Raw genomic sequence first — 25,107 nt, forward strand, 5'->3', positions numbered from 1 at the left:
AAATTTTCAACTTATGGACGAATAAATTTGTGAAACCCTGGTGAAAATGAAGTTAAACAGTTTTCTTTTTCTAAAGGAATGATCAGAACATTTAACATATTATTATACATCATGACTTCCTAACAAGGTGATAAAACAGGTACCACTTGTCAAATTTATTTCTCTCTTGTCTTTTTACAAAGTAGTTTTTTATTTTTTAAAAACAAATTTATTTAAATTCAGTTTAATTAACATATACTGTATTATTAGTTTCAGAGGTAGAATCTAGTGATTCATCAGTTGCATACAATGCCCAGTGCTCATTCCACCAAGTGCCCTCCTTCATGCTCCTCACCCCGTGACCCCATCCTCCCACCCCGCTCCCTCCCAGCAACCCTGTTTGTTTCCTATAAGAAATAGCTTCTATTTCTAGTGGAGGTTTTGTGGAGTAGACTATGGGGAACACTGAAGTAGTAACTATGCGATCAGAGATATGCTTTAGGCTCATCGGTCTGGAGGCTATATACATTTAGGATGAAGAAGGGAGACAGAGGCAAAGAAAATAGGTTAAATATCCAGGTAAATAAAAGCCAGGTGATGAAAGTGAATGTAGAAACATACCCTGTGAAGATAAAATGAACAGGACTTTGTATTTGAATGAGCATAGGTAATAAGGACAAGAAATCGGTGGTATGAAGTCATAGGTGTTCAGGCATACATTTGGTTGATAGGAAAATGAGAGTACTTTTCATGGAAATCGGTAGACTAAGCTGTACTTTAGGGACATATGGGTAGATTCACTAAAGGAATGAAAGACAACCAATTTAGCTCACAAGGTAGCTGAGCCTCTGACCATCAGAGGTTCATTTACTCATCCTTCCAATAGGACTTTCCTCCCTCTTTTCCTTCCCCGTCCAAGTTACCCCTCTTAGAGGTAAGGCTTATTGGTTACTGAGGGAAAGTCTCCATGGCCTCTTTTTTCTATACTCCTAATGCACATTCTTTTTAAGAGTTTTAGTGTTGATGAATAGAGGAAGTAAATATTCTAATAGGACTCCACTTTAACATATGCTAGTCCGTTACTTAGTATGATATGGTAAGTAAGAGACAATAAAAAACAAACAGGAATTTACAATGTCTTTAAAAAAAACTGATATTAAGTATTGACTTTTTTGGACTATTTTTTGTATTACCCTTAGAAAATGCATCTGTTTTAGAATGCCAACATGCTATACTTAACTGCTGATATTAAACAAAAATTTGTTTTGTACACTAACATTTTTAATAACATGGGTTCCTCTTGGGAAAACTTTGTCCCTGCTTCAAGCTAATTTCATTGACAGAGGTTTATGTTGGTTCTTGCTTCCATGATACAGTCTTTGTAAAGGAACACATTGTTACTTGAACATTAGCACAGATGCTAAGAATAAGGGAAATTTAGATATTCATTGGCTCAGATTTAAAATGATGGAACATTTATGTGAACAAGGGTCTCCTCCTGTCAAACAAGGCACAATAAACCACAGTATTTTCTTTCTTCCCCTCTTGCACATGTACACTATTAGTCAATCAAAAACCCCACTCCTGAAAATCTCACATCTGAACAAACAGAAATGAAGTCATTCCCTTTGGGTCTTCCTTTTCTCACATGCACTTTTTTTTTCCCCCCTAAGACTTTATTTATTTATTTGACAGGCAGAGATCACAAGCAGGCAGAAAGGCAGGCAGAGAGGGGAAAGCAGGCTCCCTCCTGAGCAGAGAGCCCGATGGGGGCTCCATCCCAGGACCCTGAGATCATGACCTCAGCCAAAGGCAGAGGTTTTAACCCACTGAGCCACCCAGGTGCTCCTCTCACGTGCACTTTAATGCCAGACTTTTGTTTCTTGCTTACAAATCTCAGCCTTTCCCTGAAGCTAGGAAATACGTTTTAAAGGCATATTTAATGCTGTATCATCTCCAAGGGTTAGATGGCCTGAACAGCCTCTAGTTATGCCTGTTGCCTCAGCAGAGTGAATAACATCCTCTCTCACCCTCAAGTGTTCTGGTTTGTACAGGAAATATGGTCATCCTGTAGATCATACCTCATTTTCCTCTTCTCATCCCGTTCTCCACCTCCAATTCTAACAAGTTTAATTTTTAAGGCACAGAATTATAGGTTAAATGGGGGGGAAGATCTAATTAGACCTCTAACCCGATTTCATACTTGATAGTATTCAGCCTCCGTCTGAATTTTTTGGCTGAACATATCATACCTTATGAGGTGTTATTTTTCACTATTAGGCATCTCTAACTTTTATGAAAACACTTCTTACCTCCAGCCTTAATTTTATTATCCTTCCCAGTCTGAAACTCAACATGTAGATTTGGGATTCCTTTGTCAATGGCAGGTTTTTATAACGCCCAGTCTAAGGCATCCCTTGTGTATTATGCATTAACCTTTTAGATATATAGAGGAGTATTAGATATATACTATCCTTGGGAGAATTGAGAAAATAGTTACTCAAATAACTTTTTGTATGACATGGTTCAAATGAAACTAGATTTCAAGGCTGCAAGGCTCTATCATTGACTAGCTGTATGACCTTGGAAAGTTTACTTCATCTCTTTGTGCCTCGGTTTCTGGGCAATAAAATGAAGTATGACCTCTGTCTTATGGGCCATTGTGAGAATTCAATGACATATATAAAGCTCCACCAAAGCAGAGACATTATTGATCTTGCTCGACACTATTCCAACTGCTTAATACAGGTCATATCAGGCACAGAATAAGTTCTCAGTAAATATCTGAGTAAATAATGAATAAAAGCCTCTAGGACATTGCCTTATGCCTAGCACATAGTTGTTTCTGTCCTTTCAACCATTTTTCCTATGATCTGATTTCCAGATCGCTCCCCATATTCATCACTCTCTTATGTAAATTCTCTGATTTACCAACATTCCTCTTCAGATGTGGTTCTAACAATTCAATACTGTGTGGTGTGTGGTAACTTTGCTTTATCTGATCATAATTAGACACAAGAGTCCACTGGGAAAAAGCTAGTCTACCTGCTTACACAGAATTGGCACTTTAAAAACCCACTAATTTTCTCCCAATACCATCCTGTAAACTTTAGGAAATATATGGTTAAGTGAATAAAAAGATCAGAAAATAAGGAGTGATCAGCCAGGAAAGAGAAGCAGGACAGTCCATTATGGAAAGCCACTGCAACCAATGCTATTGTTATCACGGTACCTAATGAACAGGGTGTGGTGATTACCTATTTATTAGCCTATCTACAACATATTCCTTGTCTGCAGTTTATCTACAGTGCTCACTACTAGGAAGATCTTTAAATATTGTTTAACTGTTGGGGCGCCTGGGTGGCTCAGTGGGTTAAAGCCTCTGCCTTCAGCTCAGGTCATGATCCCAGGGTCCTGGGATCGAGCCCCACATCGGGCTCTCTGCTCAGCGGGGAGCCTGCTTCCTCCTCTCTCTGCCTGCCTCTCTGCCTACTTGTGATCTCTGTCTGCCAAATAAATAAATAAAATCTTTAAAAAAAAATATTGTTTAACTGTTGAATGAGTAAAAATAAAGTTTTAGGAAGACGCTACAGTGTATTGATGAACAGCTTCCTAACAGGAGAGTGTGAGCCTAAATTATCCTTGTATTTCAGGACAACAGACTCAGATTAAGGAAACCGGGACTGAATGCTAGTAATAAAATGACAAATAGAAATGTAAAGCTCATTTGGAGACTTTGGCAAAAAAAAAAAAAAAAAGAAAAAAGAAAAAAAAGAAATGAAACTGGTTTAATCATGTGAAGAAACAGCAAATTTTAGGTTTGGTTTTTAGTATGACTGAGATTGGAGTTTGTTAGGTATTCATGAAGAAAAAGTGGACGGAGATGTTAAAGAGTTAAAGACAAAATAACAGGGGCACCTGGGTGGCTCAGTGGGTTCAAGCCTCTACCTTCAGCTCAGGCCATGATCCCAAAGTCCTGGGATCGAGCCCCGTATGGGGCTCTCTGTTCAACAGGGAGCCTGCTTCCTCCTCTCTCTCTGCCTGCCTCTCTGCCTACTTGTGATCTCTCTCTCTCTGTCAAATAAAATAAAATCTTAAAAAAAAAAAAAAGACAAAATGACAGAATAAGCCTTGGGCCCTATGGAAAAAGAAAACATTTCCTTTTCACCAACTAAAGTAACTGTAATGGCAATAGACTGGGGTAGAGAGGTAGGCAGTCAAGCAAGCTCTAATTACAAGTCTCAAAGTGAGAAAATCTGCCAGGGTGGGAGAAAAGATTTTGGGAGAGAAATTTGGGTCCGTTGTCGGGATGGAGTGCACCAGGCGTGGAAAAATGCTGGCCTCTGGGAAGGGTGGTTCAATTTTGTGACTTAAGCGTAAAATCCCTTCTACCCCCTTCCTGATCTAACTACTCTGGCTGCCTCAAACCGTGGGAATAGGCCGTTTTCGCAGCCCCCCGACGTGTTTTACGTGACGATGAGCATACATCCCCCCTGAAAATAAGACTGCGGAGGCGCCAAGGACGTTAGAGAGGCCTTGTTTACGAGCGAACCGAGGGGCCGGGGAGGTGTTAGGCCGAGAGGCGGGCTGCGATCACACTTCCAATGGCAACCAGCCGCTGCTGCAGCAAGCTCCTCAGGAGATCCAGCTTCACCCCGGGGGCCGGGTACGGCGAGAATCTGGCCTGGCGGCTCCGGTTCCGCCCGTCGGGCTCCCTTCCTTTTATCAAGCGGATCGGGCTCCGGCCGCCCGCGCTCGCCCGCCGGCTCTCGGCACGAACGCTCGGCCGCACGGCCTGCCGAGGAGCGAGTCCTGGAAGAACATCCTCGGGCCTGGCGACGAGGAAGCTGTCTCCGGAGACCATCGCCAGCTCTAAGGCCGACGAGCTGAGGGCGCTGAGGGACGCGCGGTAGGCCCGCCGGGTCCTTTGATCGCCGGCGGACAGGGACACGTTGTTCAGCGCCATCTTCAAACACTGCCCGCAATGTCTGTTACGTCCCTCGGTCAAGGTGGGCCCTTCGCGGCTCCACAGATCAGTCCCGGCCGTCTCGAGCGCCGCCACTCCCTACATGTTAGGCCATAACTACAGCCGCGGCCGACCAGAGAACCGCCTCTCACCGGCGCGCTCCTCGCGAGCATGCGCAGCGCGTCCGCGCACGGCGACGCGGGCCGGCGCGAGCGAGATTGACGTTTACGTCCGTGACGCCGGGGAGGGAGAGTACGTGGGGTTTCCGAGCGTGCGCAGTGAGTGCGACGGTGACGACCCTTCGGCCTTTTTAGGGAGGGGGCTCCGCTGAGATGGGGGCGGCGGCAGCGGAAGCGGATCGTACCCTCTTTGTCGGCAACCTTGAAACTAAAGTGACCGAGGAGCTTCTTTTCGAGCTTTTCCACCAGGTCAGCGGCCGAGAGCGGACTTTTCCTTTCGCTGTGCGGCTCCCATAGGGCCCGGCCCGACGGCCGTGCCCGCCTTCCTGGGGAAAGCGGGGCTGTGGGTCGGGGCGCCCGACGGGTGGGCCGCTTGGGGCTGGAGGTGCACCGGGAGAGCGAGGCTCTCGCTGGGTGTCGCTTGAAGGGAAGAACCCTAGTCAGTGCGCTCCAGGTTGGTGGGGGCTTCCTCAGTGAAGCGTTCCCGAGGTAAAGATTCAGGGATCCTAAGGGGACGGTATGTGTGGGTTCTTCGTGGAGCCGGACTTTTTCCTATCCCTTTGCTCGTTTTCGGTTTATCTGGCTAATTAGATTTCAGTTGCTTGGTCAGAGTATGTTTTCCACTTACGTGTTTTTTTTTAATTAATTGCAACATTAAGATTTTTAAAGTACACTAAATACTCCGTAGAAAAGCAGACTTGTAGTGTTTCGGTATTCACACCTGCATTGAAATGTGTTGGTGATTCAGAGTATCTGGTTCTCTCCAGTTCTAGTCTCTAACAACTGGTAATACTTGGTTAGTCAGTACAAAAGTGAATTTTTAGTACAAGGAAGCCACTTTCTCTAGCTCTTGATAAACGTTACTCCGAGTGGGAAAGTGATGGATGTTGGTCACCTTGTTAAAAAGTCATAAAGCATCACGAAACGTAACTGAGTAACTGTTTTCAGTTCCTTATGGGCTTCCTTCCCCCAAATAAATTAATCAGGTGTTGAGTCGTATGACAGAATCTTTAACTGAGGTGGAAATCCTTGTTTGTCCTTTTTTTAGATTTTTCCTGGTTACGTTTCTGTTGTTTTTTTTTAATTAATTTTTTACTATTTATTAACATATATTATATTATTAGCCCCAGGGTACAGGTCTGTGAACCGCCAGGTTTACACACTCCACAGCACTCACCATAGCACATACCTTCCCCAATGTCCAACATTTCTGTTGTTTTTAAAGGTCGTAAAATTTGCGTATTTCCTTGAAATTGCCTCATTTAAATTCCGAAGACTTTTTTTTCTTCTTCTTCTTCTTTTTTTTTGTTTTGTTTGTAGGCGGGGCCGGTAGTAAAAGTGAAAATTCCAAAAGATAAGGATGGTAAACCAAAACAGTTTGCATTTGTGAACTTCAAACATGAAGTGTCTGTTCCTTATGCGATGAATCTACTTAATGGAATCAAACTTTTCGGGAGGCCCATCAAAATTCAGTTTAGATCAGGTAACTGTTCAGTGTTATTGTTTGGGGAGAGGTTTTCTTTGCTGCTTTGTTCGTTTTTAAATTTTATTATTCAGTTTTAAAGAGCCGCTTGTTGGATGAAAATACCTTAAGCTTTGTGGATAGTAAGCTTTACGTATCCCAGTTTAGTACTGATAACGTCGACAATATGGATTTTGAAAGTCGTCATTTTAAAATTAAGTTTGGGTTACTGAAAAGAGCATAAACTTTGTTGTTAGAAAGACTTGGGTTTGGGTTCGTGCTCTGAAAGGAGCGAGGATTGTTTTTTTAAAAATACTTTTCCTGACTGCTTTGTGATTGGCATTTACAAATTTTGGTTCTGGGTGATGTGAGGATGAAACTTTCCATGTATCCAGTTAAAATTTAGTGTGGGCATCAGAATATTATGGCCAGATTGGATGTTTGTACATTACATAGTACTTATTTGGAACCCTCTGTTTTGGACACTTAAAATTTTCACTCTGATGAAACTAGGAAGCGGTTTTCTGAAATTTGAGCTTTTCTCTTGTAGCTTCTGTCTACCATTTGACATAATTTAGGGGAGGGATAAAATTTAACTTGAGTTTTCTATCAAGGATAATTTCTCAAATTACTTCATTTTAGGAAGTAGCCATGCCTCACAGGATGTCAGTTTGTCATATCCCCAGCATCATGTTGGAAACTCAAGCCCCACCTCTACATCTCCTAGCAGGTAACATTTTGGACCTATTAAAATCATTTATTGGAAATTTTTTTTAGGTATTATCTCAAAACATACTGAGGGATTTGTTTCTTTTTTTAAGCTCCCACCTCTTTATTTTTCTGCTGAATTATTCATATTTTGGATTATAATTAGATATCTATTTAAGGGGACTATAAACTTATATAGTACCCCTAAAATTGATACATATGTACCTATAATTAGGTTCATTTATGAAGATGTATACCCACAGCCACATATTTAACATGTAACTGAAAATTTCCCGGAACATTACTCTTTCTACTCTCAGTTTACTCTATTTTCTATTCTATTTTCTTTTAAAAATTTAAATTAGTTTTCACCACTGATTGGTTTTTATTTGCATTTTAAAAATAGCTATCAGTAAACAGACTAGTGGACTAAGAGTTTATAGAGTTGGATTCTAGATCTGCCTCTCCGATTGTGGAATTTTGAAGTAGTCTCATTTCTCTGGTCTTGTCTTCCCAATTGTAAGGAAAAGCTGAATTGAATGCTCTCCAGAGTCTCTTCTAGCTCCTGAGGGTTAGAAAAGGTACACCATTTATACTAAATAATTTTATTTGCTTTGGGAAGTGCGATTTTTTACCAGAGACGTTTTTTTCCTGGTTTATCAGTGGAGCTATTTATCAGTTATAATGGGCTTCATTCAAGAAAGAAATATCTGGGGTGCCTGGGTGGCTCAGTGGGTTAGCTGCCTTCGGCTCAGGTCATGATCTTGGGGTCCTGGGATCGAGTCCCGCATCGGGCTCTCTGCTCAGCAGGGAGCCTGCTTCCTCCTCTCTCTCTCTCTGCCTGCCTCTCTGCCTACTTGTGATCTCTCTCTGTCAAATAAATAAATAAAATCTTTAAAAAAAAAAAAAGAAAGAAAGAAATATCTGTCCTGTGTCAGGTTCTTCACTGAGTCGTTTGCATTTATGGTCTTGTTTCTCACAGCGCTCTTAGGAGGTAGGGATTATTGTTAGTTCTGCCTCGCCTGTGAGGAAAGTGAGGATTGGATATTAACTTGCTTGAGTTTGAATTGCTTGTGAGCAGTGGGCTGGGACAGAAACCCAGGCATTGTGACTGAGCCCCAGCCACTGTGATAGGCTACCTAGTGAAGGTGTAAAGTCTGCAGGAAGATACATGGATTTTGTGACTACCTTTAATAAGTTCTGTAAAGAGAGCATAGAATGTGGTTGTAGAAAGGTTTGACAGGGAGAGATGATATAAATGAATGAGGAACTAAAAGAGGCCAATATATCTGGATCATAATGAAGGAAAAATAGAGTAGTAGGTTATGTTGGTGAAGTAGAATGGGGGTCTTTTTTTTTTTTTTTTTGGATTTTATTTATTTATTTGACAGAGAGATCACAAGTCGGCAGAGAGAGCAGGCTTCCTGCCGAGCAGAGAGCCCGATGCGGGGCTCGATCCCAGGACCCTGGGATTATGACCTGAGCCGAAGGCAGAGGCTTTAACCCACTCAGCCACTCAGGTGCCCCGGGTCTTTTTTTTTTTTTTTTAAGTTTTTTAATTTTTTATTAATTTATAATGTATTATTAGCCCCAGGGGGTACAGGTCTGTGAATTGCCAGGTTTACACACTTCACAGCACTCACCATAGCACATACCCTCCCAAGTGTCCATCACCAAACCACCCTCTCCCAAACCCCTCCCCCCAGCAACCCTCAGTTTGTTTTGTGAGATTAAGAGTCTCTTAATGTTTGTCTCCACCCAATCCAATCTTCTTTCATTTTTTCCTTCCTTACTCCCCAAACCCCCATGTTGCCTCTCAAATTTTTCATATCAGGGAGATCATATGATAATTTGTCTTTCTCGATTGACTTCTCTCGCTCAGCATAATACCCTCTAGTTCCATCCACCTCGTTGCAAAAGGCAAGATTTCATTTCTTTTGATGGCTGCATAGTATTTCATTGTATGTATGTATATGTGTATATATATGTATACACACATACACACCACCCCCCCACATCTTTATCCATTCATCTGTTGATGGACATCTAGACCGAAGGAGGGTCTTTCTTATAGGCCATAGTTACAATTTGGGAATTTTCTCCTAAAAACAGAAGAAAGACACCAAAATGTTTTCAGTAGGATAGTAATAGGAACGCGTTTATATTTTAACAAGTTGTTTGCTGTGGGAGAATGGATTGGAGGGGACAAGGCTGAAAATAGACCAGTTGAGAAGCTATTGGTAGCAGAGTATTGGTATTAGTAGCAAGACAGCAAGGAAGTTATTAGGGTGAGGTTGTGGGTTTGGATTAGGGTGGTGCCAAGAGCTGCAGTGAAGTGGCTTTGGTATGAGAAGATAACTGGCAAGTAAAATTGCAAGAAAGAATAGTGTAAGAAGGGTATCCTCTTAGCATCCTTTCTTGCCAACTGAAATTGTGTTTAAATGCTTCTCAGCACATTTGGAACTTGAAGCATTTCCAACTCCCTTTTTTTTTGGAATTTTTTTTTCTTTTCTTTTCTTTTCAGCATAACATCCAACCACTTTTGTAGACTCTTCTAAGATATCTCAGGTGGAAGAAAAAAGTTTACCTCCCTGAGAATTTCTTTGGAAAAATATATACAAGTAAATAAGTTGTTTTTAGTTTAAGGTTAGAGTGCCCATCATTTTTGTAAGGAAATTTATACTTTTTACTCCTTTAACATATACAGGTCTAACCTGATTTAAGAAAACCCAAAATGACAAGATCTAAACTATGAGACAAATCAGTTAGTGATTTGATTCTAAGTATTGTAAAATTTAAAGCATTTGATAAAGTGGCTTTCTGTAGAGCAAGCTACTTTTTTAGGAATTGAGGAATAAGGTATAATTTCTTAAAACTAATATCTAGTTTATGTTAAAGAACTCTTCATTCCTTGCTCCCTCAGACCTGTTCTTCCTCCCTATCACAGTAAATATATAATTGCTAAAGGCCCAAATCTAGATTTTATCCTTTATTTTTCTTTTTCCCCTCATCTGTCATATCTAGTAGAACAAATCCTTTTCATCTTAGTTTTCAAGCTAGGCCTCTGCACTAGCCCTGGGATTGATGGGTTTGTGTTTTTTTTTTTCTGTGAAGGGCCAAACAGTTAATGTTTGAGACTTTGCAGGCCCAGCCACTGTAATAGACTGCCTAGTGAAGGCGTAAAGTCTACAGGAAGACAAATGTGTGTTGTGTTGTCCGTTTGGGGTGGGAGTGGGGAGGTTGCAGGTCCTTGTAACACTACATAGATAAAATAGAGACAGGAGTGTTAAAGAAGTGGGATTTGGACCACAGGCTATATAGCTTGCTCCCCCCCCCCGTGCTAATTCTTCCCTCAGCTGCAATGTTTAGCTTCCAAGTAATCTTGTTACTCCATTTTTACTTCAAATGTGCCTCCTTTTTAGAAAGACAATCCCTGACCCACCGAGCTAAAACAGAACATCAATTATTATATCACTGTTACAAGGTGAAGTTGTTTTACTATCTGAATCCTTACTCTTATCCATGAGAGCAAATAGATACGTGGTCTTTCTTGTTCATTCCTACCTTTGACACAGTCTTGCTCATGATTGGTATATCGTAAATATTTGTTAAATGGATGATTATATGTTGTTTTTTTTACTCTTCACAGATATGAAAGGAGTGTGGATAGCATGAGTCCATCAGTACAGATAATTCAGAGATCTTTCTCTTCTCCAGAAAATTTTCAGAGACAAGCAGTGGTAGGTTGATTTTCTTCTTTTCTCTTATTTTTTTCTCTACTTTTTTTTTTTTTTAAATATTTCATTTATTCATTTGAGAGAGATAGAGAGAATATAAGCGGGGGGAAGGGCAGAGGGAGAAGGAGAAGCAAAGACTCCCTGCTGAGTTGGGAGCCCAATGTGGTGCTTGATCCCAGGACCTGGAGATCATCACCTGAGCTGAAGGCAGACGCTTAACCAACTGAGCCACCCAGGTGCCCCTTCTTTCCTTTCCCTTTCCTCTTTTTCTTTTTCTTAATAAAGTAGTAATTCCTTTTATTTTTAAAAAAACTAGCACACACCCACAGACGCAAAACTAGCACAAATCTTTGTTTTACTCTTTACTTACAGGTACAAACATTCTCTTAGTAGCCATGAAAAACACCATGCAGTCTTCTACAAATAGAGTAATTTCTAAGATATTACCTAAAATGTTAGTTTCATGAGGAGTAAATTACCAAATTCTTGAATTTAAAGCAGATTAGGCCTTGATTAGCATCTACTTGTGCTAGAATTGGGGTTACTCACATGTCTAGACTAAGCCTTTAAGTAGCTTACACATACACACACTCACATACTCACTCACATACACACAAATGAAACCCCTAGGGAAAAAAAAATAGTTACAATGTATTGATTATGTAATATGTGTCAGGCAGTACCACCCAAAAGTATTACATATTAATACATATTCTTTTTTTTTTTTTTCTTTTTTTTTTTTTTTAATGTTTGTTTTTTTTTTTTTTTTTCCAATTTATTTATTTTCAGAAAAACAGTATTCATTATTTTTTCACCACACCCAGTGCTCCATGCAAGCTGTGCCCTCTATAATACCCACCACCTGGTACCCCAACCTCCCACACCCCCGCCACTTCAAACCCCTCAGATTGTTTTTCAGAGTTCATAGTCTCTCATGGTTCATCTCCCCTTCCAATTTACCCAAAAGCACATACCCTCCCCAATGTCCATAACCCTACCCCCCTTCTCCCAACCCCCCTCCCCCCAGCAACCCACAGTTTGTTTCGGGAGATTAAGAGTCACTTATGGTTTCTCTCCCTCCCTATCCCATCTTGTTTCATGGATTCTTCTCCTACCCACTTAAGCCCCCATGTTGCATCACCACTCCCTCATATCAGGGAGATCATATGATAGTTGTCTTTCTCCGCTTGACTTATTTCGCTAAGCATGATACGCTCTAGTTCCATCCATGTTGTCGCAAATGGCAAGATTTTGTTTCTTTTGATGGCTGCATAGTATTCCATTGTGTATATATACCACATCTTCTTGATCCATTCATCTGTTGATGGACATCTAGGTTCTTTCCATAGTTTGGCTATTGTGGACATTGCTGCTATAAACATTCGGGTGCACGTGCCCCTTTGGATCACTACGTTTGTATCTTTAGGGTAAATTCCCAGTAGTGCAATTGCTGGGTCATAGGGCAGTTCTATTTTCAACATTTTGAGGAACCTCCATGCTGTTTTCCAGAGTGGTTGCACCAGCTTGCATTCCCACCAACAGTGTAGGAGGGTTCCCCTTTCTCCGCATCCTCGCCAGCATCTGTCATTTCCTGACTTGTTGATTTTAGCCATTCTGACTGGTGTGAGGTGATATCTCATTGTGGTTTTGATTTGTATTTCCCTGATGCCGAGTGATATGGAGCACTTTTTCATGTGTCTGTTGGCCATCTGGATGTCTTCTTTGCAGAAACGTCTGTTCATGTCCTCTGCCCATTTCTTGATTGGATTATTTGTTCTTTGGGTGTTGAGTTTGTTAAGTTCTTTATAGATTTTGGACACTAGTCCTTTATCTGATATGTCGTTTGCAAATATCTTCTCCCATTCTGTCAGTTGTCTTTTGGTTTTGTTAACTGTTTCCTTTGCTGTGCAAAAGCTTTTGATTTTGATGAAATCCCAAAAGTTCATTTTTGCCCTTGCTTCCCTTGCCTTTGGCGATGTTCCTAGGAAGATGTTGCTGCGGCTGAGGTCGAAGAGGTTGCTGCCTGTGTTCTCCTCAAGGATTTTGATGGATTCCTTTCTCACATTGAGGTCCTTAATCCATTTTGAATCTATTTTTGTGTGTGGTGTAAGGAAATGGTCCAATTTCATTTTTCTGCACGTGGCTGTCCAATTTTCCCAACACCATTTATTGAAGAGGCTGTCTTTTTTCCATTGGACATTCTTTCCTGCTTTGTCGAAGATTAGTTGACCATAGAGTTGAGGGTCTATTTCTGGGCTCTCTATTCTATTCCATTGGTCTATGTGTCTGTTTTTGTGCCAGTACCATGCTGTCTTGATGATGACAGCTTTGTAATAAAGCTTGAAGTCCGGAATTGTGATGCCACCAACTTTGGCTTTGTTTTTCAATATCCCTTTGGCTATTCGAGGTCTTTTCTGGTTCCATATAAATTTTAAAATTATTTGTTCCATTTCTTTGAAGAAGATGGATGGTACTTTGATAGGAATTGCATTAAATGTGTAGATTGCTCTAGGTAACATAGACATTTTCACAATATTTATTCTTCCAATCCAGGAGCATGGAACATTTTTCCATTTCTTTGTGTCTTCCTCAATTTCTTTCATGAGTACTTTATAGTTTTCTGAGTATAGATTCTTAGCCTCTTTGGTTAGGTTTATTCCTAGGTATCTTATGGTTTGGGGTGCAATTGTAAATGGGATTGACTCCTTAATTTCTCTTTCTTCTGTCTTGTTGTTGGTGTAGAGAAATGCAACTGATTTCTGTGCATTGATCTTATATCCTGACACTTTACTGAATTCCTGTATAAGTTCTAGCAGTTTTGGAGTGGAGTCTTTTGGGTTTTCCACATAGAGTATCATATCATCTGCGAAGAGTGATAATTTGACTTCTTCTTTGCCGATTTGGATGCCTTTAATTTCCTTTTGTTGTCTGATTGCTGAGGCTAGGACTTCTAGTACTATGTTGAATAGCAGTGGTGATAATGGACATCCCTGCCGTGTTCCTGACCTTAGTGGAAAAACTTTCAGTTTTTCTCCATTGAGAACGATATTTGCAGTGGGTTTTTCATAGATGGCTTTGATGATATTGAGGTATGTGCCCTCTATCCCTACACTTTGAAGGGTTTTGATCAGGAAGGGATGCTGTACTTTGTCAAATGCTTTTTCAGCATCTATTGAGAGTATCATATGGTTCTTGTTCTTTCTTTTATTGATGTGTTGTATCACATTGACTGATTTGTGGATGTTGAACCAACCTTGCAGCCCTGGGATAAATCCCACTTGGTCGTGGTGAATAATCCTTTTAATGTACTGTTGAATCCTATTGGTGGTATTTTGGTGAGAATTTTTGCATCTGTGTTCATCAAGGATATTGGTCTATAGCTCTCTTTTTTGATGGGATCCTTGTCTGGTTTTGGGATCAAGGTGATGCTGGCCTCATAAATGGGTTTGGGAGTTTTCCTTCCATTTCTATTTTTTGGAACAGTTTCAGGAGAACAGGAATTAGTTCTTCTTTAAATGTTTGGTAGAATTCCCCTGGGAAGCCGTCTGGCCCTGGGCTTTTGTTTGTTTGGAGATTTTTAATGACTGTTTCAATCTCCTTACTGGTTATGGGTCTGTTCAGGCTTTCTATTTCTTCCTGGTTCAATTTTGGTAGTTTATATGTTTCTAGGAATGCATCCATTTCTTCCAGATTGTCAAATTTGTTGGCGTAGAGTTGCTCATAGTATGTTCTTATAATAGTTTGTATTTCTTTGGTGTTAGTTGTGATCTCTCCTCTTTCATTCATGATTTTATTTATTTGGGTCCTTTCTCTTTTCTTTTTGATAAGTCTGGCCAAGGGTTTATCAATTTTATTAATTCTTTCAAAGAACCAGCTCCTAGTTTGGTTGATTTGTTCTATTGTTTTTTTGGTTTCTATTTCATTGATTTCTGCTCTGATCTTTATGATTTCTCTTCTCCTGCTGGGCTTAGGGTTTCTTTCTTGTTCTTTCTCCAGCTCCTTTAGGTGTAGGGTTAGGTTGTGTACCTGAGACCTTTCTTGTTTCTTGAGAAAAGCTTGTACCGCTATATATTTTCCTCTCAGGACTGCCTTTGTTGTGTCCCACAGATTTTGAACCGTTGTATTTTCATTATCATTTGTTTCCATGATTTTTTTCAATTCTTCTTTAATTTCCCGGTTGACCCATTCATTCTTTAGAAGGATGCTGTTTAGTCTCCATGTATTTGTGTTCTTTCCAAACTTCCTCTTGTGGTTGAGTTCTAGCTTCAGAGCATTGTGGTCTGAAAATATGCAGGGAATGATCCCAATCTTTTGATACCGGTTGAGTCCTGATTTAGGACCGAGGATGTGATCTATTCTGGAGAATGTTCCATGTGCACTAGAGAAGAATGTGTATTCTGTTGCTTTGGGATGAAATGTTCTGAATATATCTGTGATGTCCATCTCATCCAGTGTATCATTTAAGGCCTTTATTTCCCTGTTGCTCTTTTGCTTGGATGATCTGTCCATTTCAGTGAGGGGAGTGTTAAAGTCCCCTACTATTATTGTATTATTGTTGATGTGTTTCTTTGATTTTGTTATTAATTGGTTTATATAGTTTGCTGCGCCCACGTTGGGGGCATAGATATTTAAAATTGTTAGATCTTCTTGTTGGACAGACCCTTTGAGTATGATATAGTGTCCTTCCTCATCTCTTATTATAGTCTTTGGCTTAAAATCTAATTGATCTGATATAAGGATTGCCACTCCTGCTTTTTTCTGATGTCCATTAGCATGGTAAATTCTTTTCCACCCCCTCACTTTAAGTCTGGAGGTGTCTTCGGGTTTAAAATGAGTTTCTTGGAGGCAACATATAGATGGGTTTTGTTTTTTTATCCATTCTGATACCCTGTGTCTTTTGATTGGGGCATTTAGCCCATTAACATTCAGGGTAACTATTGAGAGATATGATTTTAGTGCCATTGTATTGCCTGTAAGGTGACTGTTACTGTATATTGTCTCTGTTCCTTTCTGATCTACCACTTGTAGGCTCTCTCTTTGCTTAGAGGACCCCTTTCAGTATTTCCTGTAGAGCTGGTTTGGTGTTTGCAAATTCTTTCAGTTTTTGTTTGTCCTGGAAGCTTTTAATCTCTCCTTCTATTTTCAATGATAGCCTAGCTGGATATAGTATTCTTGGCTGCATGTTTTTCTCGTTTAGTGCTCTGAAAATGTCATGCCAGCTCTTTCTGGCCTGCCAGGTCTCTGTGGATAAGTCAGCTGCCAATCTAATACTTTTACCATTGTATGTTACAGACTTCTTTTCCCGGGCTGCTTTCAAGATTTTCTCTTTGTCACTAAGGCTTGTAAGTTTTACTATTAGGTGACGGGGTGTGGGCCTATTCTTATTGATTTTGAGGGGCGTTCTCTGAACCTCCTGAATTTTGATGCTCGTTCCCTTTGCCATATTGGGGAAATTCTCCCCAATAATTCTCTCCAGTATACCTTCTGCTCCCCTCTCTCTTTCTTCTTCTTCTGGAATCCCAATTATTCTAATGTTGTTTCGTCTTATGGTGTCACTTATCTCTCGAATTCTCCCCTCATGGTCCAGTAGCTGTTTGTCCCTCTTTTGCTCAGCTTCTTTATTCTCTGTCATTTGGTCTTCTATATCGCTAATTCTTTCTTCTGCCTCATTTATCCTAGCAGTGAGAGCCTCCATTTTTGATTGAACTTCATTAATAGCCTTTTTGATTTCAACTTGGTTAGATTTTAGTTCTTTTATTTCTCCAGAAAGTGCTTTTATATCTCTGGAGAGGGTTTCTCTAATATCTTCCATGCCTTTTTCAAGCCCGGCTATAACCTTGAGAATTGTCATTTTGAACTCTAGATCTGACATATTACCAATGTCTGTATTGATTAGGTCCCTAGCCTTCGGTACTGCCTCTTGTTCTTTTTTTTGTTGTGAATTTTTCCGCCTTGTCATTTTGTCCAGCTAAGAGTATATGAGGGAGCAAGTAAAATACTAAAAGGGTGGCAACAATCCCAGGAAAATATGCTTTAACCAAATCAGAAGAGATCCCAAATCATGTGGGGGGATTTCTCGCCCCTCACGATTGGGTGAGGGATCTCCTCTGATTGGGATCTCCCAATCTCTTCTGATTGGGATCTCCCAATCTCTTCTGTTTGGGATCTCTTCTGATTTGGGGATAAAAAGAGGTTCAAAAAGAAAGAAAGAAAAAAAGAAAAAAAGAATTAAAAAAAAGAGATTGAATTAAAAATTCAATCAACAATTTAAAAAAGAGTTAAGAAAAAAAAAGATTGAAGAGATTAGGATCTCTTCTGATTTGGGGATAAAAAGAGGTTCAAAAAGAAAGAAAGAAAAAAAAAGAATTAAAAAAAAAAGAAAATGAATAAAGAAAAGTATAAAAAAGCAAAATATATATATATTAGATAATCTAGTTAAAAAACGTTAAAAAAGAAAAGGGTAAAATTATAAAAAATTTTAGCAGAAGAAGAGAAAAAAAATGAAAAAGAAAAAAAAATAAATTAACTGCAAGACTAAAAAATCACCGGCAGAAAGCCATGAGTTCCGTGGTTTGTTTTCTCCTCCTCTGGAATTCTGCTGCTCTCTCCTTGGTATTGAAACTGCACTCCTTGGTAGGTGAACTTGGTCTTGCCTGGATTTCTTGTTGATCTTCTGGGGGAGGGGCCTGGTGTAGTGATTCTCAAGTGTCTTTGCCCCAGGCGGAATTACACCGCCCTTACCAGGGGCCGGGGCTGAGTGATCTGCTCGGCTTTGCTTTCAGGAGCTTTTGTTCCCTGAGCGCTTTCCGTAGAGTTCCGGAGGACGGGAATACAAATGGCGGCCTCCTGGTCTCCGGCCCGGAGGAGCCGAGAGCCCAGGGCCCCGCTCCCCTGTGCGCCCTCAGCGAACTGCTCCTGGTAACTCGCGTCTGCCTAACCTCCGGCCGCGCTCCGAGCTCACCAAGCTTGCGACCGGTTCAAGGCAACTCCGAGCTGCGAGCTTACTGTTGGCTCTGTCTCTGCAGCCGCTTTCCTGTTCCAATATCCGCAAGCTCTGCGACACTCAGACACCCCCGATCCTTCTGTGACCCCGCGGGACCTGAGGTCACGCCGACCCCGTGTGGGCTTCGCCCCGGTTTAGCCTCCGGAGCGATGTCCCTCAGCGGAACAGACTTTTAAAAGTCCTGATTTTGTGCTCCGTTGCTCCGCCGCTTGCCGGGAGCCGGCCCCTCCCCCCTGGGGTCTCTCTTCCCGTCGCTTTGGATTCACTTCTCCGCCAGTCCTACCTTTCAGAAAGTGGTTGTTTTTCTGTTTCTAGAATTGCTGTTCTTCTTCTCTTCGATCTGCCGATGGATTTGCAGGTGTTTGCAATCTTTAGATAAGCTCTCTAGCTGATCTCCTGCTAGCTGAGGTAGTCTCAGCCTGCTACTTCTCCGCCATCTTGACTCCTCCTATTAATACATATTCTTTAGGGTAACTGAGATGTATCCTATTGTAAGACATAGGAAAATTAAGGGTGAGGAAGGTCATAAATTAGCAAGTAGCAGGATTGAGATTACAATTGTAGCCTGCTAAAATTTGAAACCATGTTTCGAAGTGCTACCCAGAAAATTTAATGAGGAAAAGCAACACAATAAAAATAATTAAAGTAGAAAACCCAGAAAATCATAATTAAGTTACTGAATAAAATATCACATTTCAGAAATTAAATAGATTTGGTAACTGTTTAGTGCAACAGACTCTGATGTACACTTGCAAATACAATTTAGCTTATGAAGTTTTGAAAATTGTCAGAGGTCTTTCATCTTAAAAAGACAAAAGGAGAAGTTCATAATTGCTTTTACCAGTAATTTGTGGACCTGGAGGGTTTTAAACTCAGCTTCTCTCTTTTTTTTTTTTTTTTAAAGATTTTATTTATTTTTTTGACAGACAGAGATCACAAGTAGGCAGAGAGGCAGGCAGAGAGAGAAGAGGAAGCAGGCTCCCTGCTGAGCAGAGAGCCCGATGTGGGGCTGGATCCCAGGACCCTGGGACCATGACCTGAGCTGAAGGCAGAGGCCCCAACCCAATGAGCCACCCAGGCACCCTAAACTCAGCTTCTCAAAAATAGTCACATTTGATATATTGAATGCTTGCTGAAACATTCATTCTTTCAACATGCAGTCTAGATTTTTACCAGCCTATTAACATCATGCTACGCACTTTCATCTCTCTCTCACGGCTGAAAAATAAAATTTATGCCTCATTTACTTTCCACTACAAATAAACTAAAAGGTACTTCTTGAGACATGCTTTTTTGGCCTAAATGTGACTTATAACTGAAGTTAAATAATGTTTCTAGAGGTTGCGCAGAAATAAAACTCAGACATCTTCAACTTGAACTTCTAAAACCCCCCAAAACTTAGAATGTTCAAAGAGGGGTGCCTGGGTGGCTCACTTGGTTAAGCATCTGACTTTTAATTTCAGCTCAGATCAGGATCTCAGGGTCATGAGATCAAGCCCCATGTTCGGCTCTGCACTCACTGGGGAGTCTGCATGAGATTCTCTCTCTCCTGCCCTGTCCTTACTGGCACATGTGTGCACTCACACATGCATGTTTGCTCGCTCATGCTCTCTTTCTCTAAAATAAATGTTTAAAGAATTGTTTAGGGGTGCCTGGGTGGCTCAGTGGGTTAAAGCCTCTGCCTTCGGCTTGGATCCTGGTCTCAGGGTCCTGGGATCGAGCCATGCATCGGGCTTTCTGCTCGGCGGGGAGCCTGCTCCCACCCCCCCGCCTGCCTCTCTGCTTACTTGTGATCTCTCTCTCTCTGTCAAATAAATAAGTAAAATCTTTAACAAAAAAAAATGTTCAAATGATTCTTGGGTAATTTCCTAGGTTTTAGTTAGACTAGCGTGATCTCCGTAGGTTGATCACCCATTTTGATTTTCACTGAGCTGAAGAACATATTTAACAGATTGAAGATAAGTAGAACAACTGCATTTCACATTTGTATTTTTCTTGAGCCGTTATGGAGGGTTGTATGTGTGTGTTTCAGGGAATGGAGATGTATTCCCTGATATTCTTGGAAGCTGTGCTCAAAGGCTTCTTACAATACATTGTCCTTAATGCTTAAAAACAGTGCTTAAATACATTGATTGGAGTCTTTAACCAGTTTCCTCTTGATTTCCATTTTTTTTTTTTTTTGTAATAATGAGACTGTGCGACTAGGCTTAAAATCTTTGGTGTGTTTTACGATTCCATCTTTGTCTCCAGTCTTTCAGTTTTTTTCATTTTGTCACGAAGTCCTTTATTTTTTCTTTTTCTTGAGTTCATTTCTTCTTTTCTCTTTGCCCAAATCACAGTGTTGGCTTGTGACCCTTCAACCTTTTGCAGGTCTGCAAAATATAAATATAAGTAAAGTAAGCTTGAGGAACCAATATAAAGGGATGTCAACTTTTTTTTTTTTTTAAAGATTTTATTTATTTATTTGAGAGAGAGAGACAGTGAGAGAGAGCACGAGCGAGGAGAAGGTCAGAGAGCGAAGCAGACTCCCCATGGAGCTGGGAGCCTGATGCGGAACTCGATCACAGGACTCCAGGATCACGCCCTGAGCCGAAGGCAGTCGTCCAACCAACTGAGCCACCCAGGCGTCCCTGGGATGTCAACTTTTATGTACATACCACATATTGTGGTGTAGGCTTTTTAAAAAAAAAAAAAAAAAAAAAAACAAAACCGTCGCTGGCTAATACTTACCATGGGCAGAATTTGGGGACCACTGGTCTGGTCAGTTTGTACTTGTCTCCATTTTCTTCTTGCTAGCCCATCTCACACACTGTTTCTAAATGAATGTTAATAACCTTGTTTCGCTTACCTTCCTGCTAATTTGATTTTCCCTCCTTTGCAAGATAAAGTCTGAATTCCCTAGCCTAGTTATGAGGCACTGCCGTCATCTGGCGCCAGTAAAGCTTTCCAGCCTAACTGTCCATTATTCACTGCATATGAGATCTCTAATCAGTCAGAATTCTTGCTATTCTACAAACTCATTCTGTTTTCTTATTTTCTTCATGCAATTTCCCTTCCTTGGTATATTTCCCCCTGAAAATACTCCATCCATACTTTTTTTTTTTTAAATTTTATTTATTTATTTGACAGAGATTACAAGTAGGCAGAGAGGCAGTCAGAGAGAGGAGGAAGCAGGCTCCCCGCTGAGCAGAGAGCCCGATGCAGGGCTCGATCCCAGGACCCTGGGATCATGACCTGAGCTGAAGGCAGAGGCTTTAACCCACTGAGCCACCCAGGTGCCCCTCCATCCATACTTTAATACTTAGATAATATGCCACCTTCATGAAGCCTTTCCTAATGATCCTGAGCTCTTGGCTCTTTATGTGTCCACCAGACAATTATTCACATTATAATCATTTGTATGGCCTCTTCTAAGTTGTATTCTTGAGGGCAAGGAGTAGTTATGTACAGATATCATGCAGGTATACACTGGAGCAAACAAAGCCATCATGTGTTTTTTTACTTCAAGTTCTGTTTAACCTAAGATCCTTCTGGGCTAGAATAATTTTGCTTTCCCATCATTACCTGTTTGGTTCACTGTGGCCAAGTATATATATTGCTTTGATACTTAGAAATACTTGGCAGTTAACATTTCTTTCTTTTTCTCTTCTCTTAGATGAACAATGTTCTGAGACAGATGTCCTATGGTGGGAAATTTGGTTCTCCACATCTGGATCCATCAGGATTTTCCCCATCACATAGTCACAGTTTTAATCAGTCTTCAAGCTCCCAGTGGCGCCAAGATACGCCATCATCACAGCGTAAAGTCAGACAGAATTCTCATCCTTACATACCGGATAGACATCATGGCCGTGAACAACGTTACGCTGATCATGGGTCTGACCATCATTACCGAGGAAACAGAGATGACTACTTCTATGAAGATAGGAATCCTGATGGCTGGAGCCATGACTATGATAACAGAAGAGACAGTAGTCGAGATGGAAAATGGCGTTCATCTCGACATTAACAAGTACTAAAAGGACGATGTTATAGGGTCATTCTAGGTCCCTTTGGCTAAATTGACCTGGAAATGTTTTGTTAAACTGTGCAGAGCAGCTTTACAAGTTGCCACGTTTCTTTATAAATTTTTAAAAACCTATAGCTACAGTCTAATACAGAAATAAGAGTTGTGGTTCCCGTTTTATTACATTTTAGTAACCTTTCACCTCAGGGTTTTATGAAGAGGAAAGGGTTTTTTGCAAAAGAAAGTGCCACAATTCCTAATCATTTTAGATAAATGAGGAAGGGATGTATTATATGGGTTGGTTGTATTATAAAGCAAATATTTTAATTATCTGTTAATCTTTTTGTATTGCAAGAAGTTTCTTGTTAGTCAGATTTTGGTGTGTATAATAGAAAACATTCAAGTTCTGATAGTCTGAATTGACTAGCAGTATTTTGTTAAATGAGAAAATGTAATTACAGTGATTCATTTTACTACCATTTTACATAGAAAGCATATTGGTAAAGTTTGGGGATAAATCATTTGACTTCGTAAGAGAATTTTTAGTGTAAGTTCTGTGACATGATCTTTTGAGTTTTACTCTAATTAAACATAAAATTGTAAATTTATACATGCTATCTCATTCTAAAATTTTAGAATTTGCTCATTAAATCAAGTTTGATGTATAACTGAAGACACTCAGGAAGTTAAATATTTCTAAATGTATTTTTTTACATTAAAATACAGTGTTAATATAACTCCCCCTTTTCAGGAAGAACACAAATGTAAATGCATAGTCAGATAAAAATGGTGAAATGTTTTACTGAAAGTATGCTTTTTTGGGGGAAAAAAAAAGTTCCTGAAGCCTTTAAGAGCTGCCTCTGTCACTCAAATTTTAAAAATTTTAACATTTTCAAAGTGCCCAGGACGTGTTATAAGGATATGCTTTATTATGGAGATTGTACAGCTTGCTTTTTTGTTTGCACATTTGAAAAAATTTAGTCTTAAACATTTTCTGATTTAAAAATTTTAAAAATCTTGTTTAGCAGAACTGTCGTGTATCAAGATGCTGTTTCCTCTTTGTTGTAGAACTTGTTTATAAAAATGTTATTCCTTGAAAATTTTTGATCCTTTTTAGTATTAATCACAGCATTTGTACTCTGTTGCTTTTTAATATATTGAAAACATAAAAAGGAGTGTGCCTTATTTTTTTTGACATCACTAACTTTGAAGACACTGTATACAACATTAGCAGGATGCTTCAGTTCAGTGATTGCCTAAAGTTAAGAACGTCTGTTCTTAGAGCACCCTGAAATACTCCTTTTGTACATATAGAACTTAATGTTTTACAATCAGATCTTCAGTGACATGGATTATAGAGCATTATGAACTGTTACCCTCCTTGAGAGTTCACATACTCTCAGGTCTTCCTATTTGTAAATAAAATGCATGGAGTTTTAGGTAAATGGAGCCATTTACTCAACCTAGAGAGTGTTAGGATCAAAAATTTCTCTTTGCTTTAGCATTTTAATAGAAGGATTTGTTTCAAATGAGTTATTCTCAGGTATTTTACCTTTATGAATATTCAGTAGCTTTTACAGAGATTCACAAAGATTAATTCTGGTTTATTGTAGTTTATCTGTGGGTCAGATCTTTTCATATTGATTCATAGGTAATCCTGCTTCAGAATGATCCTTTTATGTTTTAATGACTTGGGTCGCACCCCTTTTGAGGTTCCAGTGAATCTTTTTCACTTCAACCTCAGCCAGGTGAGGGTAATCAAACTAATAAATGTCCTGTGTAAGAGGATCAAACAAGACAGCCTCAACAAACTGAGTATGTTAGATGATTCATGCGGGTTTGGGAGCTGCAGTAGAAAGGAGTGGTTTTTGTGGGAGCAGTTTCTCCCCAGATGTTCACGAGCAACCGTTCTTACAATGTTCTGTAGAGTAAGTAATCAAGTGTTTTGGTAAATGTTGGGGACTATAACTTTGGGTGGCTTTCTTTAGTGACAACACCATAAAGCTTCTGACAAGTACTGCAGTAAAGAAATCCTTAGGCTTACCGTAGTATTTTCCAAACTTACTTGACCCTTATTTGACCCTTTTGTACCTAAATACATATTAAGGTACTAAGACTTCCAAAGAATCTGACTCAACCCTTCTCCATCCAATCAACCAACATTTTTTATACTACTTTGTAATCATGCCATGTAGGTCCATATTCCTCACACCAGTTGCCATGATCCGAGAAGGGGTAACCTCAATAGGATTATTCCAACAGCATCCAGTGTGCCAGTTTATGTATTACAATAGTACCCTGTGTTTCTCTTGTCATAGCCTTATACTGTGTTATAATTTTCTTTTTATCTGTATCTCTTTAGGTAACTCCATGAAGGCAGAGAGCGTACCTTACCACTGAATTCTCAGTATCCAGTGCCTGGCACTACAGTAATACTTGGTAAATTTTTGATGAATAAATGAACATATGTCAAATAATTGAATAAAAAAGGGAGGCTTCAGCATAGTAGTGTTTTTTTAATCAGTTTCCTAATCCTGAACCGTCATTGTGTCCTGTTATAAATATATTATGCCTTTAATATACTCTAGAATTCTATCTTTCAAAAATGTTAAGATTTAGATATGTACTCAGGTTTTCTTTTAAAAATTGTTTATTAGTTTGGTTTGGGAATTATAGTTCTGTTAGTTTTATGGAATGAGTTGGTAAGCTTATCTTTTTCTATGTCCTGGTGAGAAAATTGAATGATATAGGAATTGTGTTAATTTAAGACTTGAACTCCTAAAACAGTCTTAGAAGTAAATGATTTCCCACCCCATTTTCCTTTATTAACCATGGGGGAAACTGTTTGTTTCCTCCTTTCTCAGAAATCAATTTGAATAATTTCTACCTTTCTAAAAAAAAAAAAAAAAATCAACCATTATCTTTCCAAATTAATTGATAGACAGTTGCACATGGTATTTCATACAATTTTTGTTAAACTCTTCCTCCAGTTAGAGTCCAGTTTTAGTTCCTGATCTATTTTACTTTCCCTCCTACAACCTGGTCAGACTTATTAGAGGCTGTGCTG

At 39.8% G+C, this 25,107-nt stretch overlaps 2 protein-coding genes across 2 annotated transcripts; one reads left to right on the top strand and one right to left on the bottom strand.

The window, feature by feature from the left end:
• Nucleotides 1-4,500: 4,500 nt before the first annotated feature.
• Nucleotides 4,501-5,150, bottom strand: C7H11orf71 (chromosome 7 C11orf71 homolog). Its single transcript, XM_044257883.1, has one exon. The coding sequence runs from the start codon at nucleotides 4,943-4,945 to the stop codon at nucleotides 4,550-4,552; it is 396 nt and encodes a 131-aa protein (XP_044113818.1). The 5' UTR covers nucleotides 4,946-5,150; the 3' UTR covers nucleotides 4,501-4,549.
• A 44-nt stretch (nucleotides 5,151-5,194) lies between these two features.
• Nucleotides 5,195-23,212, top strand: RBM7 (RNA binding motif protein 7). Its single transcript, XM_044257881.1, has 5 exons — nucleotides 5,195-5,373; nucleotides 6,445-6,607; nucleotides 7,229-7,316; nucleotides 10,944-11,034; nucleotides 21,690-23,212. The coding sequence occupies exons 1-5, from the start codon at nucleotides 5,278-5,280 to the stop codon at nucleotides 22,041-22,043; spliced, it is 792 nt and encodes a 263-aa protein (XP_044113816.1). The 5' UTR covers nucleotides 5,195-5,277; the 3' UTR covers nucleotides 22,044-23,212.
• Nucleotides 23,213-25,107: the final 1,895 nt, after the last annotated feature.

Source organism: Neovison vison, chromosome 7, assembly GCF_020171115.1.
Source record: "Neovison vison isolate M4711 chromosome 7, ASM_NN_V1, whole genome shotgun sequence".
In the NCBI taxonomy this organism is placed as follows: Eukaryota; Metazoa; Chordata; class Mammalia; order Carnivora; family Mustelidae; genus Neogale; species Neogale vison.

Bases quoted from the DNA above. Each gene is read 5' to 3' on its own strand.
- RBM7 (XM_044257881.1), top strand. From the start codon at position 5,278: ATGGGGGCGGCGGCAGCGGAAGCGGATCGTACCCTCTTTGTCGGCAAC. The intron at 5,374-6,444 runs GTCAGCGGCCGA...TTTTGTTTGTAG, and splicing joins TTTTCGAGCTTTTCCACCAG to GCGGGGCCGGTAGTAAAAGT. The intron at 11,035-21,689 runs GTAGGTTGATTT...CTCTTCTCTTAG, and splicing joins ATTTTCAGAGACAAGCAGTG to ATGAACAATGTTCTGAGACA.
- C7H11orf71 (XM_044257883.1), bottom strand. From the start codon at position 4,945: ATGGCGCTGAACAACGTGTCCCTGTCCGCCGGCGATCAAAGGACCCGG.